The sequence below is a fragment of the Ursus arctos genome, unplaced genomic scaffold (assembly GCF_023065955.2).
Source record: "Ursus arctos isolate Adak ecotype North America unplaced genomic scaffold, UrsArc2.0 scaffold_22, whole genome shotgun sequence".
Lineage (NCBI taxonomy): Eukaryota > Metazoa > Chordata > Mammalia > Carnivora > Ursidae > Ursus > Ursus arctos.
The window spans coordinates 53,946,238-53,963,120 of NW_026622897.1; the positions used below are offsets into that span (position 1 = coordinate 53,946,238).

General features: G+C 42.1%; 1 protein-coding gene across 4 annotated transcripts in view; it reads left to right on the forward strand.

The window, feature by feature from the left end:
• C2CD3 (C2 domain containing 3 centriole elongation regulator) overlaps positions 1–16,883 on the forward strand; it is a 132,205-nt gene that overhangs the window by 79,852 nt on the left and 35,470 nt on the right. For all 4 annotated transcript variants that reach the window (XM_057316704.1, XM_026518082.4, XM_026518083.4 and 1 more), the window contains 4 exons: positions 6,242–6,380; positions 8,966–9,030; positions 13,106–13,311; positions 15,950–16,083. In XM_057316704.1, the coding sequence (XP_057172687.1) occupies positions 6,242–6,380; positions 8,966–9,030; positions 13,106–13,311; positions 15,950–16,083 (544 nt within the window). The remainder of the gene's footprint in view (positions 1–6,241; positions 6,381–8,965; positions 9,031–13,105; positions 13,312–15,949; positions 16,084–16,883) is intronic.

The following is a 16,883-nucleotide window of genomic DNA, read 5'->3' on the forward strand; positions in this document are numbered from 1 at the left end:
TTCTGTTTCGTTGTTTTGGATTGAAAATAGAATTTAAAATACAACAATAGGGTTTATATTCCATTTTAGGGGGAGTCTCCATATTGCAAAAGTACAAATACAAAGCAATGCAAATATACTTGTAACTTTCCCGTTCGACAGCAAGTTACTCTTTTTTTTTTTTCTGTTTTTACTGCTATTTCTATTTACTTTATGCAGAATTTATTTCCAGGACGTAAGTTTTTGTTTCTTCAGTTTCTTCTGGGATGTCGTTTCCTTCTGTGCAACCTCGTCTTCTGCTTTAGGAACAGTCTGCTCTTTTCAGAAAGGAGCAGCTCAGTGTGGCAGGGAGTCATGTGTGGCTTAATCCAGCTTTTTTGGGTCGGTCAATAAAAAAGCCCTGTAAGTTCTACGCCACGTCTTGGGGGCTTTGTTCACCTGGATGTGCTCCACGACCAGAGAATCTACATGTAAACCCCTAAGTTCAGCATTACTCTCAGCATTTTTAAGCATGTGCAGTAAAACTTCAGCACTCTTCTTGGGCCACCGACCCTGTGTCCCGCCCCACTGTTTGTCCGGGGCACACCTACCCACTCCAGCATTGGAGCGACGGGATGGCGCATGTTGCTTCTGCATAGGGACATCCTTCACATCCTTGGTGGCTTTTCGAATATGCATACCTTTGATGGCCTGGACAGATTCACATGTGTTCGTACAGTCGGAACGAAGACTTGCATGATTTTGTAGGGTTTTCTGGGTCAAGTGAATAGCAAACCATTTTCAGAGACCACTTCAGGCTGCTTAGGGAAGAACAGCAAATTGCATTTTAAAATACGACTTGGCAAAGTAATTTGACAGTAATTTATTTGAGCATCTCCTTGTACCGAGTCCTGTTCTCATTTTTGTACATTAATAATCTCATTTAATCCTTACCACAAGTACAATGATGGTGTGACTAGGTTACAGTACCTACCCATTTTGTAGAGCTCAAAAAGATAAAGTGACATGAGTTACACAGTTATTAATAAGTTCTGGAAACCAGGATTTGATTCCAGCTATGTCTGGATCTGAAGCCCATGCTCTTTTCCTGTATACCCTTGTGCCTTTCAGGGATGAGATGTGACTGTGTTTGCCAGTTAAACCTGTCTACACTGTTTTTACCAGTCAGTCTCACCCAGGGTGGGTATATATTGCACACCCAGTCTTGTGCTTACATCGCAAGAATGGCAGTTCAATTTTGCAAGTAGTAAGTCTCTGCAAGGCCAGTGCCAGGTACAAAGAGGACAGAGCAAATGACACATAGTTTCTGACCTCCAAGAGCTGATAACCCTGTTACGAAGATTAGCAACTACACCATTAATGACATATAAAGCAAAATGTTCCGAAGGCCGAAAGGGCGCTACCATATATAGAGAGAGTTTAGAACAGAGAGATGAGAAATCAGGAGAACTTTTTAGAATGAATAGGATTTCAGAAAGGTGGGGATAAAACTCCAAGTGGATATTTTAACTCAAACAAAGGTATGAAAGTGGGAAAGTATATGTTCTGGGCTTGCTTAGGGAGGGCATGGGGGATCGTGATAGCAATTGATCCTCTTTGGCTGGATCCTCTTTTGGCTGGTCATTGTAAGGAAGCTACGAGAATCATGAAGAAATAGATAAGAACATTGCTGAGCTCAACCAGGGGCTCAACTAAGACTAACCGACATGATTTTAGAGTGGTTGAGAATGACACAGTGGTGATTTCCTCCAGGAGCGCGTGGCTTCCTTTGCTTTCCTACCACAACAAGCAACAAGCCATTCCCTGGGCCTATGCTCACGCACCTTTCTTAGCCTGGATTCCTTTCTCCCTTTCCCCAGCTGCCAGGCTCCAGCTGGCATCCTTCTCTTCCCCTCATTCACCCTGTTCCAACCATGCTAGCCCCTCTTCGCTTTTTCTGAAATATAGACAGACTCCTGTCTCTGGGCCTTTGAATCTGATGTTCCTCTCCTGCGAATATTCTTAATTTCTGGCGTGTCTTTAGTGAAATAACTTTGTCTCACAAGGCCTTCCCTGACCATCCATCTGAAATTGTAGCTCCTTCCCCAACATTTTCTAGCCCTCTTTCCTGCTTTATTTCTGTCTGTAGTCTTTAAATAGTGTGTTTTGTTTATTTTCTGTCCTTCCAAGAAGAATATGAGTCCTGCAGAAACAGGGAGTTTTGTTTGTTTTGTTTTATTTACACTATTAAATCCTCAACACCTAGAACTGCATCTGACATATGATAAGCAGTAAATATTTGTTAAATGAGGATGTGAATGAATCTGAGGCCTTCGTCCAATGCCTCCTTCTCCTTAAGACCTTCTCTCATTTCCTGCTTTGCCTTCCACAGGCAAGTTGCTTATGGGGAATTTAACAGAGGATAAGTCACAGCAAATACTACAAGTCATCGACAGCCCTGGATTATGAGCTTTGCTCTCAGCAAAGCTTAAATCTGAGGCAGGTTTGAACTTTCTGTGGTCCCCACTGGTCCTCGTTCTGAAAATAAAAGAGCTTCTTGAATACTTTTGTTAGAGAAAGCTCTGAAGACCCTTTCTTTATGAATCACCTTCAATACTCTTCAGAGTTGTATTCTTACACCAGACATGACAGGTGTCTCTAGACCTGTTTTATGACTAAGGCACTGAGGAACAGAGAGGTAAAATTATTAGGTTAATCTAAGTTATACTAAGTAAAAACCAAAATAATCTACAGTATCATCAGCCTTTAGAGGTTCTCTTTAACCTACCCAGGCAGGGTTAGGAGGCCCTCTGGGTTCCCACAGCTCCCTGTGCTTTTGGTATAGTCTTCTCTTACTTTAATTGTCTGTGTGTCTGTCTCCCCCAGGTCAGGAACCAAACCTGACTCACCTGGGCATGTGTGACACAGAGAAAGTGTCAGTTAATGTTGGTGTACTGTAACTGGACTAAGTTTTTGTTAATTTACACATTTGGGCGTCACTAAGAGGAAAGTTACCATGCATTCATTCCAGGCCACAGGGGGAGCTCTTCACCAAGCAGAGTTAAGTAGACCTATTGCAATGGAAAAACCTTGGAGTAGGTAGTCAGGAAACCTGGCTGGGCCTTACAAATGCCAGGTGTGCACCTCTCTGTTGCCTGGTTGCCTTATTTGTGAAATAAGGATAGAGACACCTATCTTGTGTGATTTTCAGGTACGTTATCAGTATATAAGAAAAGTTTGTAAGCTATAAGGTGTTATCCAAACATAAGGGGTTGTTATTTTAATCTCTTTGAAACAATTATATCTTTCTTGATGCATGTATTTATGTAAAACACAGGAATTCTAGTGAAAATGGTAAAGCTAGTTCATCTCAAGTTCATCTCAATAACTGCTCTTGATGTGTATCCCAACCTGTGGGAGGTATAGTGGCTTTCTTCTGGGCTGCCTCCAAAAGTGTTTCAGAACTTGACCTTTTCCAGGGGCGCCTGGATGGCTCAGTCGTTAAGCGTCTGCCTTCGGCTCAGGGTATGATCCCAGAGTCCTGGGATCGAGCCCCGCATCAGGCTCCCTGCTCTGCTGGAGCCTGCTTCTTCCTCTCCCACTCCCCCTGCTTGTGTTCCCTCTCTCGCTGGCTGTCTCTCTCTCTCAAATAAATAAAATCTTTAAAAAATAATAAAAATAAATTTAAAAAAATAAAGAACTTGACCTTTTCCAGAAATGTTAACAGGCCCACCTGAATTTCTACCTACAAGGAGAGAGCCAGGGACACCTGACAGACCTGCTTTCTCAAGCTTATTTATCACCTGCCTGTTTGGCTGAAAGAAATATTTCTAAGGAAAAAATTTTCTTCCAAAGTCAAAATAGTAGTTTTATTTCAAGGCCTTTAGCAGATAGCATCTTCAAACATAACAAACCATAAAAGGGGTGGGGTGGGACGGGGGGGGTGGGTGCTATGAACCAGAAAGCTGAACAGTACTAGTAGACATCTAGAATCATGGAGTTTTATTGTGGGAAATGATTTGGGAGCACGTTTCAGATGAGGAAACTGATACCCAGAGAGCCAGAATGAAGGGCCTGACATGTCACACTACATGAGGGGCAGAGCCCACAGGAAGCTGGGGTCCTGCCTCTCAGAACCACGGCTGGTCCTCTCGCTGATCTCTCTCGGAGCTCCCCTGAGCGGATGTGGTGTCCTCTGCTGGCGCACACTGACAAGGCAGCTTCTTTCTCTCTTTCCTCCAAGCCTGGCACCTGTCTACAGACAAAGGTAGTAGTGAGTCTGCAAAGCTTTTATAAGGGCCTTGGGACCACTCCATGCATTCAGGGAACTCTCCTTTTAGTGAGGGAGACACAGACCCACAAATTATTATAGAATGCTGTGGGAGCTGCCAACATAGAGGCAGATTATCTCTTCTTAGCTGTGAGGATTTATGACATTTTAGTGGAAGAAATCAGTTTTGAGAAGCTTGAGACTTTCTAAGGAAAGTGGGAGAAAGAGAGAAAGGCTAAGAGAGAGAGAGCAGCTATGTCAGGGGCATCCAGTTATAGGAAACAGAACTCACTCGAGCCATTTTACATCCTGTGTGCTGAGAGGCCCTATGGTAATAGTGATGATGAGAGGTTTGGTTCCTCTTGATTGCATAAGTTATGTTTTAGATACTTCTTTTTCTTCTGCTCCTTTCTCTTCATCTGTAATCCTGAGATTTCAGCACTTTAGAGCTGAAAGCGATCTTATGGAATATACAGACTCTGTATTACATAGTCTATTCAGCACTGTCCAAAAGAACTCTGTACTATGATGGAAATGTTGTGTATCTTTGCTGTCTGGTATGGTAGCCGCTAGTCCCATGTAAGTTTAGGCAACATATTGAGATCTTTTTCTTTTTTTTTTTTTTTAAGATTTAATAAAATCTTATTTGACAGAGAGAGAGACAGCGAGAGAGGGAACACAAGCAGGGGGAGTGGGAGAGGAAGAAGCAGGCTCCCAGCGGAGGAGCCCGATATGGGGCTCAGTCCCAGGACCCTGGGATCACGCCCTGAGCCGAAGGCAGACACTTAATGACTGAGCCACCCAGTACCCCAGCATATTGAGAATGTATATGAGAAGTATGCTGTCTACATCTCACAACTGTTAAGGTTGAATTTGTAATGAATGTAATTCAGGACATTCATCCTCCTTGGGTGGACCTCAGATCCCCCTACCAACATTTGTCAGCCTCCGTAAAACAGAGACACACACAGAAATGATCTTTTGGTAAAATGAGATGACCGAAGAAAAACTTCTGCTCTAGGTCCTCAAACACAGTCTAGCAAAATGTGAGAAATACACATTCTGATTTCTGTGTTTGGGTTTTGAATGGAAGAAATGAAGAGCCTTAAAGCCTTCATATAGCTTCCTTACAGTCCCCTAGTTTGAATTTACGCTTACATGCTGCTACTCTCCTAGGAAGGAGGAAAAGAAAACCATTTTACTTTATTTTAGAAGAGATTGAATGACTGAGTCTCCCACACTGGAAACCCGATCTTATAAAAATTAACAACAACACGGTACTCGGTGTTTTACGTTTCTTTACTCTGGTAGAGACAATACAAAAAATGACTGAGAGCTTGGACTCGAGCTGGAATCTTGCATTGGACTCTCTCAGTTCTATTATTTAATAAACTTGTGACCACTTAATAGATGTTTAATCTTTCTGTACCCCAGTTTTCTCATTTATATAATGGGAATAATAATAAAATCTACCTCACGGGTAGGTTGTTGTAAGGTTCAAATGAGTTAATACATATATAGTACTTAGAATAGTACCTGTCACTTAGTAAGTGATGTATGTTACCTGCTATTATTTATTTTTAATCCTTATAACCACTTAGGAGGTGTAAGTATCATAGGCCCCATTTGAGGAAGCTGTGGCCTAAAGAGGCCTTGCCCGAAGTCACACAGCATATATACAGCAGTGCTGATAATTGATCATGTGATCTCTAAGTCTAAGGCGTTTTGCAGTTCTATTTTTGCTTCTCAATCTAGTATTTTCCATCATCCCACAAAGTATAAGGAGATGGGAAAAGTCATCCCTCACTGGGGAGTATTTATGAACTGAGCTTTGAAAGGACAGTTTTAGTAGCAGAAAGGACACTAGAAACACTTCAGATACAGGGAATAGCTCAACAAAGACCCAAAAGTAGGAGAGAGCTAGGAATGGTCCTACTTATACCTGTATGAGAGGCTTCCAGCACATTCTTTCTGGCACCCTAAAGTCAATCATTCCACTGTGTTCTATTTCAGGGAGTCCCTTGACACAGCGGAAAGTATTGATACCAAGTTGTTGTGTATCCTTTGCAACAGCTGATGAGCCATCTCCTGTCTACACCCAAGTGGTTGAAAACACAGATTCCCCCATCTGGAATTTTCAACAGCAATCAAGGTTTGTATTTTATAATATCCCATTAGCCTTCCAGAACCTGCTTATTATTCCAAGAGACAAACTCAGATCAAGGAGTATAACAGACACAACAATATTGAGCAGACCTGGAAAATGCTTTTCTTATCAAGCAGTTATTTAATCCTGGTGCTTATGTATTCACAGCTAGAAGTGGTTTAAAGGTCTTACTGCAGTATTTTTTTTTTTTAACTCTCTTTGAGCTCTTTTTGAGCTCAGTACAATTCAAAAATTATTCAGTTAAGACCTCTTATATAGACTGCTCTGTTCTAGGGACTGGGAATTAAAGATGATTAAGATAGTCCCTGCTATCGAGCTGTTCGTGATCTACCTGGGAAAATATACATTAGAATGTGACAAATGCTGTAAAAGTACTAAAAAGGGATTCTAGTGCCTCTCAGAAAGATAATTTAGGCTAACCTAGAAGTTCAGGGAGAACTTCTTAAATAAGATAATTCAGCTGAGAAAACAAAAGGTTATTCAGCTGAGTATTGAAGAATGTACACTATTTATCGAGGTGAAGAAGGTAGAGCAAACTAATTTCAGGAAAGGCTGTGGATTGCATATCCTTGAAAAAGATTTGGTGCAGTGGAGAGAGCCTGGGCTTTGCACCTGCAGAGACGTGGCCTCCAACCCCATCTCATTTACTAGCTCTGTGAACAAATGACATATATCTCTGAGCCTCAGATTCCTCATCTGCGGAGTGGGGTTAATTTTTACAGGGTTATTGTGAGGTCCAAATTAGGTGACATTTAGGGAAATTACCTCATGGTACATAGCAGGTACTCAACAAATGTTAGATCTCTTTTGGAAGACTCAAAGAATTGGAGGTGGAGTCCTGTCAGTCATGAGGCAGTGTGGTTCAGAGGTCGGGCTGACATACAGGCCGGTGCTGCGGTGCAGGGCTCGCCCTCTCTTTTCTTCATGATCAGTTTCATCGTCATTAAAAGTAATGTGAGTTCTAATATAACTACTGTTGCTGTTATCTTTATCCTGCATCACGTTTTTATAAAGATTCTCTCTTGTCCACCAACACTAGCCACACCACGTGGTGTCTGAGCTGCTGTTTGCTCACAGCGCTTACGTACCTAATTGAGCCTCAGCAGTTGTTTACATGTCCAGTGTTTTGAAATTTGAGAGGCTGACCTGAGTCAGGGACAAGAACTACAGAGACAACTCAGTACTGTCTATGGTGAACTCCTGGAAATGGCAGAAATTCTTGCCATTATGGCCAGGTACTTGGTCTAAAATATCAAATCTGCCTTAAAAGGCAGGAGGCTAGAGGGCTAAGCTTCTAAGTGAAGATGATTTATTCATTCAGAGCTTAACTCTGTGGACTTGACAAAGGGACATTGACAGTCTCCTAATTTCATCCCCTCACTTTAAAGTTAAGACTGTGGACCAGGGAGGTTACAGTGTCTATTGGTAGCAGAGGGAATGAAATATGAGAAGAAAAATGAGTAATGGTTCTGTTTACAATTGCTTTGTCACAAAATTGTTTCATTTGACATTCCTAGCAACCTGGTAGGTAGAAAATATTATCCCATTTAACAGGTAAGAAAGCCAGGGCTCAGAACATCTGAGTTCCCAGAGTCACTCAGGTGACCACAGTAGAGCCGGAATGCAGCGGTGGGTATTCCAACCACCAGCTAGAATTCAGATTTTTGACACAGTACTTATTTCACCTTATCACAGTGCCTCTCATTGGTCTTAAAGGGGGTTCTCTTCAGTTCCCCAGGGGTATCTAGGGAAGGAAATTAAGTCTCTTGGTTTTCCCCGGATCTCCTCCTGAAGCAGTGGCACCTGGAGTGGAACTTTCCAAATCATTGTAATTTAAAATGGTATAAGTCACTTCATATAAAATATATTAGAGGTGTTCATTGAATTCCACATCAGCTGCTTTATCTGGTATGAAAATTGGATACTCTCTTATTTTGGTGCCTTGCTTCTGTACAGTGTGGCTTTAGAATCAAGCAAACTAAGCTTTAAATCCCAGCCCTGCCACTTCCTGACTCTCATGTGACCTTGAGCCAGTCACTTCACCTCTCTGAGCCCACCTTTATCATCTGTAAAGCAGGGGTCATAGTGCCCATGTCCAGGCTTTTGTGCAGATTACACGTATATGACTCTAGGCACCATTCCCGGCCCCCGGTAGGCGCTCAGTGGATGTTGTATGTCCCCTCTTCCTCCCTTCTCACCATTCCCCTTTCCACATCAGATAAAAAGACTCCCTACTTTGCTCCAGTAAAACTGTTCCTTACATCTTGAGGAGCTCCCTTTCTACACTCCCTCTCATCCTGAGAAACAGTTTGAATGTGGCAGATACTGTTAGGTGGGAAAGTACTGCGTCAGGGGAGCCTGATTTCAAGTCTTGGCAAGTTACTTTTCTCTGAGCTTACATCCCTCATTTTAACTGTGAAGGTAAAAATACATCCTAGAAGATGACCATGAAGTTGAAATGAAAATGTTAGGAAAGTGCTTTGCAAACTACTAGATACTCTTCAAATCTAAGTTTTGTACAGCAGATGCTTCCTACACCATTAATTTATGGTGGTGGTTTTTCTTAATAGGCTATCAAAAGAGCTTCTTTTGGACCCTCAACAAACCCTGGTCTTCAAAGTTTGGCATAAAGGAGGTATGAACTCTATTCTGTGAATGTCTCTCTGTCTGTGAAAATAAGTTCACGTCCTGTTGACAATTTCCCAATCCTTTTCTTTTTTTAACCAAGTGAAACCATGGCACTCGTGATGCAGGGAACGCATGTATGTGGTAGAGGGAATCTCGCGGAAGGCCACATTATTCTCCTAGGGAATTTAAATCCTTAGAAGTCATGTTATTTTGTTTGACTACTTACTTAGTGTAGGAGTCCAAGTACATTTAATCTTTCCAATTATATCTCAACAGTCACAGTGTACAGCCTGCCATCCCCAAGTGATTTCTCCCCCTTTGTATGATGTTACACCTTCTGTTGACTCTGGCTTATTAACCAAGACCCCAGAGTTTTTAAACAGCACATAAGACTAGAGTCTTTCTCCCCAAGATGGAAGTGCTGACATCATGATCCTTGAACCTAGTTTTACTTAGCTACCATTATTAAGAGGCATAATTCAACAACATTGAGAGCACAGACTCTAAAGCCATACTCTTGGGATTCAGGTACCAGTCCTTATCCTTTACAAGGTAGTATGACCTTGGGTGAATGACTTAATTTCTCTTTGCTTCGGTTTCTTTATTTATGAAATAGGGATAATACTACCTACCTCAGTAGAATTAAATGAATGCCTGATACTTAGTAAAACCATCTCAGTTTTTATCGTTCTTATTAGTGAATGGCAATATGCTGAGAGCTTTACAAACATCTCTAATCCTGCAAGGTAAAAATGTAATTCATTCAGTGTTATAAAGTAACAGCTGAGGCCCAAGGAAGTTTAGGGGCCTAAGGTCACATACCTATTAGTCAGTGGAGTCAGGATTTGAACCCAGTTCTTCCCCCCCCCCGTTTTATTTTATGTATTTATTTATTTATTTTTAACGTGAACAGTCTCATCTTTCCTTTTCTTTTTTAATTATGTTCAGTTAGCCACTGTATAGTGCATCATTAGTTTTTGATGTAGTGTCCAGCGATTCATTAGTAACATTGGACGGGAAGAGTGAGTGGATGAGGACATCCAGCTATCTCACAACTTCTATACTTAGAAAATTTTGTCTTAAGTAAATCCCTCCTATAAATCTAGCTCCTTTAACATTCATAACTAGGGCCTCGTTTCCAAACCTTCGGTTGCTTTGAGTCTACAGCATTACAGTTTTTATTTGCCAGTGGTTAAGTTTCAGAGCTAACCCCAGAGCCTAATAAAGACCTGAGAGTAGCCAGTGTGTAAAGGAAGTTGACTTCCCTGTCTCTCCTCTAGTGCTTCTGTTTGGAAATGATGCTGTGAATCCAGTTTTGATGATCTGTCCCATGCTCCTGCCTGGGGTATCACGTCCCCCACCTAACCTCATAAATGTGGCAGGGACTGATCATAAATCCATTTTCTCTGAATCAACACAAGGAATTCCTGCTGCATTTAACTAGGCTTCACCCTCTCTGAAGTACTCCAGCGACTGTCAAGCAAACTAGGGTTTGCCTCAGTTCAGCACTTACTGTAACAAGAAAAAAAGAATAATTTTGGCCTTATACAGACCTGGATTCAAATTTTGGCTCTGCCGTTTACAAATTACATGACCTCAGCCAAAACACTTTACCTCTTTGAGCCTTTGTTTCCTTATTAATAAAATCAGGATAATAGTACCTGCCCTACAGGATTTTTATAAGGATTAGAGATAATATTTATAAGCTATTTGGCACATAATTGGTACTTAATAAATGGAGCTATTTTTATTATGCCTCCTATGTGTCAGGTACTGTGCTAGGGCTATTCGGTATAGAGAAGAACAAAATACATTCCCTATCTTCTAAGACCCCTAGAGAATCCTGTAAAACCCTGTTGTACATGCAGATAGGGAAACTGCTAGACCCAACTGACCACACTTACCTAGCTCTGTCTCTCAGTGGAGGCTGATGCCTCTCTTCCCTTCACTCCATCCTTTCCACACAGCCTCATCTATGCAAACCAGACCAAGCTGTGTTCAATAAATATTTGAGTTCCTACTCTATGCTAGGCACTATGGTAAGTGCTGGGGATTCAAAGGTAAAATAAAGCATACATGGTCTCTGTCCTCATGGAGCTTGTGTCTCGGCGGGGAGACAGACAATTAGGGGATAGTAGGATTAGGCAAATATAGGGTGTTCTGGTAGGGGATATCTAACTCAGACTGAGGATGTCAGAGAAGGCTTCCTGGAGCATTCTTCAGCTGAGAAACAAAGGGGCATGACATAGTATAGTCAGAGGCAACAGCAAATACAAAAGTCCTGGACTAAAGAAAGAGTATGAAGTAAGTTTGAGATCATTGGAACATAAAACTACAAAGAAAGAATGATGGGTTGTCCCACTAAATATGATATCAAACTGAGCTCTTCAAAGCTATTGTTTTTCTCAATGATCAACTTAGCCTGATTTCTCCTCAGGTATGTTTAAGATGTAGTGCTTTGGTGTTAGGGAAACCCTCAACATGTTACCTAAAGTTACAATCTGTCAAGAGCAGGTTATGCTTGGATGACCAAATAAAGCAAGATTATTTGTCTTTGCAAAGCTATAAAAAAAATCTTTGGAGTGCAGATTAGTGGTTCTAGCCATCATTCTTCACTCCCGTTGGGTAAGAATTACTTGACTCCTACTCCGAGGAGCACAATGTCAAATGTTCCTAGACTCTTAAAGACTGTCCAAGTTGAAGAGGATCTTAGGTCTGGTTCAGTCCTTCTCATTGTATATATGAGACTAGAGGTTTGGGGAGTTAAAGTGTTTCAGATCAAAGGCACACTCAGAGTAGCTGTTCTGGTGCCCTGCTTCTCTGTCCCACTCTACGATGGCCAGTTCATTTGTGTTCTCAGTGGTGGTTTATCAACTTCTTCATGATGTGGGAAGATTTATGCTGGGAGTGGAGAGTGTAGGACACATCAGGAGAATGATACTTGGTCTCGGCTTTTCAGTAGGTCCCAGTCTAAAGAAGAGCAAGCTGTCTAAACAAAGGTTAGACAGTGTGTAATGAGTGCAGTGTCACCAGCGGCATGGACAAGAAGCTGGGAAAACTAATGACCACTCCTCTTAAAAATTTGCATTCCTTGATTTATTTAGCAAAGTGAAAATTGAGAATTGTGCCCCATGTTTGGTAGTCAGCCTTTGCTATTCGTTATAGGGAATGGAGCCTATACAAACAAGAACTTGGGCCTGTTTGTCTCTAGCTACTTCCATGTCAGAAATGAGGAACAAGAAACAATGAGTCTGAGAACAAAGGTCATTGCATGGTCACTTGTCCAGTCAAGAAGGGGTCTTCTTACCCATTAAGGGCAGCCCTGTTACAAGCCTGAGTCCAGGCTCTTATTTTGCACCATGTACTGGTTTTCCAGGGGGTTATTTGTCTTTCTTTTGTGATTTGTATCACTTTTGTTCTTAATTAAATATAATACATATATATGTTACAGAGAATTTGAGAAATACAGACAAGTATGAATGGGAAAATGCAAACCCCTCATAATTCCAAGGGTGATGGTCTTTCAAATGATTTCTTTCAAGACCCACTGCCCTGAGGAAAATCACTGAGACATGATAACGTAGGGAAAACAAATGTTGCTGTTTAAGATTGTTTTCCAGTTGGGGCGCCTGGGTGGCACAGCGGTTAAGCGTCTGCCTTCGGCTCAGGGCGTGATCCCGGCGTTACGGGATCGAGCCCCACATCAGGCTCCTCCGCTATGAGCCTGCTTCTTCCTCTCCCACTCCCCCTGCTTGTGTTCCCTCTCTCACTGGCTGTCTCTATCTCTGTCGAATAAATAAACAAAATCTTTAAAAAAAAAACAAAAAGATTGTTTTCCAGTTGCCTATATCAAGAGAACAAAACTCTGCTAGCTTTTCCCTGCCATACAAAAAGGGAATTCATGATAATGAAAGCAGGCTGTCTCTCTCGTTCTCATTATCTGTCTTCTCTGTTGATTTTGGAATCACTGAAACCCCTGCCCTACCCCACAGTCCCCGGAATCAGCTTCTCTGTGCGTAGCATCTAATGTCAACGCAAGCCTTGCCCAGCCACACTGCCCAGCTCTTCTCTTTCCCCCACAGATGAGGAGAGGGTGATTGGCTTTGCCTCGGTGGACCTCTCCCCTCTCCTTTCTGGCTTCCAGTTTGTCTGTGGCTGGTACAACATCACAGACTTCAGTGGAGAGTGCCAGGGGCAGATAAAAGTTGCTATCTCCCCTCTGGAAAGTTTGATGCACTTCAAAGAAGAAAGACAATCAAGACGTGGGCTGGAGACCCCAGGATCACTGGTACGTATCCTGATTCACAGTCTTCACCAGTAAGGGTTCTACTGAGCAAAATTTGTAAGAAGATCCTTTACATGTGTTTGGTACTTTCCAGCTTACGAAACGCATTATGTATTTGTGCCTCATAATGACCTCATAACCAGTTTAGGGTGACAAAAATTACGCAGTGGCATACGTAGTGGAATTACACAGTGGTGACGGATGCACACGCTGAATATACTAAAACCACTGAGTTTCTGAACAATTTCAAAGGATGAACTTTATAATACATTAATTATATCTCAGTTGAAAACATTGTTTCTACCTGAGCACAGTTGCCCACAGTGTTACCTTAGTATCAGCTGTGTAACACGGCGCTCGGACGGGTTTATGTATTATGCTGTGCTCACCGCAAGTGCAGCCCCCATCTGTCGCCGAACAATGCCATTACGATACCGTTGCCTGTATTCTCTGATGTGCCTTTTATTCCCATGACTTATTCCATAACTGTCTCCCACTCCCCTTCACTGATTTTGCCCATCCCCCTCCCCTCTAGCAGCCGGTTTGTTCTCTGTATTTATGGGTCTGTTTCTGCTTTTTTGTCTGTTTATTAATTTCTTTTGTGTTTTAGATTCCACATATAGGTGAAATCATAGGGTATTTGTCTTTCTCTGTCTTATTTCACTTAGCATCATACCCTCTAGGTCCATCCATGTTGTCACAAATGGCTGTAGCTCAGTTTTTAAATAAAATAAGATTAATTGCAGCATGGAGTTTGAAACCACATTGGTTGAACTTTTTAAAAACTCTATTACATTAAAAGCATTGCTTGTTTGGTTTTTTTTAAGTTTTTATTTATTTGTCGGAGAGAGAGAGAAAGCGCACAAGCATCCGTGTAACAAACAGGGTTTTAGAGGGGAGGCAGGTGGGAGGATGGGCTAGCCCGGTGAAGGGTATTAAGGAGGGCACGTATTGCATGGAGCACTGGGTGTTATGCGCAAACAATGAATCATGGAACACTACGTCAAAAACTAAGGGTGTACTGTACGGTGACTAACATATCATAATAAAAAATAAATAAGTAAATAAATAATAAAGAAAGCGCACAAGCAGGGGGAGCAGCAGAGGCAGAAGAAGAAGCAGGCTCCCTGCTGAGCAAGGAGCCCAATGCAGGACTCGATCCCAGGACCCTGGGATCATGACCTGAGCCGAAGGCAGCTGCTTAACCAACTGAGCCACCCAGGCGTCTCTAAGATCGTTGTTCTAACAAAACAGAGGATCATAGGGGAAGAGAAGAAAAAAAAACAAGATGAAATCAGAGAGGGAGACAACCTATAGGAGACTCTTAATCATAGGAAACAAACTGAGGGTTGCTGGAGGGGCCGGGGGAGGGGGGGAGATGGGGTAACTGGGTGCCATTAAGGAGGGCAGGTGATGTTTTGAGCACTGGCATTATATAAACTGATGAATCACTGACCTCTACTTTTGAAATCAGTAATACATTATATGTTAAATTTTTTGAATTTAAATAAAAATTTTTGGGATGCCTGGATGGCTCAGTCAGTTAAGCATCTCCCTTTGGCTCAGGTCATGGTCCCAGTGTCCTGGGATGGAGTCCCACATCAGGTTCCTTGCTCAGCGGAGAGCCTGCTTCTCCCTCTGTCTGCTGCTCCCCCTGCTTATGCGCGTGCTTTCTCTCTGACAAATAAAGAAAATCTTCAAAAAATAAATAAATATTATTTAAACGTCAAAAAAGTAAAATCATTTTTCTATCTTATAAAAATATAAAGAGGGGGAATGGAAAGAGGGGAATCAACGATAGTAAATACAGACACTCTTTCAAGGAGTTTAAGTATAAAAGAAGGGAGAAATTTCCAGACTGTCCTAGATGGGGGAGCTCTATCAAAGCAAAGATTGTAGGGCTTTTTCATCTCTCTTATGCATGCCTGGCCCAGGGTGTGGCAGGCTGGGGTCAGTAAGTATTGAATGCATGGATGACTGCATGAGAAACTGACAAAGAGTTAAATAGTTGCTGCGTGAGAAGATCTTTCCTTCACATCAGCCCTGGTAATCATGAGACAAGAAATACCACAGCCAGATGATCCTCCCATGTAAAGTAAAATGATATCCAGTCAGGAGTTCACAAACTAGCTGAAAGAGCAGGAGCATAAGTACAAATAAAGCAACTAAAAAGCAATCTGATAGCATGGTATATAAAATAGGGATAATAGGGGCGCCTGGGTGGCACAGTCGTTAAGCGTCTGCCTTCGGCTCAGGGCGTGATCACGGCGTTCTGGGATCGAGCCCCACATCAGGCTTCTGCACTAGGAGCCTGCTTCTTCCTCTCCCACTCCCCCTGCTTGTGTTCCCTCTCTCGCTGGCTGTCTCTATCTCTGTCAAATAAATAAATAAAATCTTTAAAAAAAATAAAATAAAATAAAATAGGGATAATAATAGTACCTACCTCATAAGCTTATTGTGAAGTTTAAATGAGAAAATGCATGTAAATTGCTTGGCATAGCATCTAACACATAGAAAATGCTCAGCAAATTATATTTATCTACATTAAATTTTTTAAACACAAATTTACAAATTTATTTGTACTTTTGTTCTGAGAGGATTTGTGGTGACAGGTATACCATTTTTCTCATTGTTTCTACAGATGCCAATATATAGCCCCTTTTCCTTCCCTGCCTCTGATATGTATGCTGCACTCCCCAGCTGCGTTGCAAGATGGACCCCAGAACAACTTGCTCACACCTCATCAAAGGAACTTGATTTCTCCTCTCCTGGGAGGTGAGTGAATTTTTGATGGGAAGGAAGAGAGTTGGAAGTCTGCTAACTGGTTCGTCATTTCTTTCTTTCCTTTATTGGAGAAAGAAACAGGGAAAGGACAGGGAGGAAGACAGGGAAAGAGCTTTGTTGATCTTCTGTTACAACCCCTGGGAACTCCAGGATCCTATGAAAGCAAATTTTTTTTTATAAGATAGTAAACTAGAACTTTTACTGCTATCAAAAGGGTAGCTTCAGTGGAAAGGACGCTTTTCTCTTTTCCTCAGAGGCCTTTAACCTTTATCCCTAAAATCAGTCATCGGATGTCTGAGATCATTCCCTTTCCAAACCTAGGAACCAGGATATTTTATAAAAAGCAACTGGCCCATCCAGATGCTTCAACACGCCAACCGTGGACATGCGTATGGATATCAGGGGTAGAGCATATTCCATTCTCTCAAAGGGCAGGGTCTAGGAATAATGTTGCTGCTTTCCACCCTGCTCCCTTCCCGGCCCTAGTGCCATTGTCGTCCCCCTGCCTCCACCAGCCTCTCCCGTGTCTGTCTTTCTACTTCAGGAATAAGGCAGGGGATCTTCCCCTACAACAGCCATTCTTACAGCAGCAGTGATGAGTAGACCCTTTATTCTAGAAAGTCACTCTCTAACACCGCTTAGCCCCTCAAAGGCCCATTTCAGTACTGTGTAGCTCTCTCTCTGCTTACCACATGAAGAGTGCCTCTGCCTCTGTATAAAGGGCTCCCATGTGTCTGTCAAATCCTAGATCACAGGCTTAAATAATTGTTCCGGTATCCTGGTGTAATTTT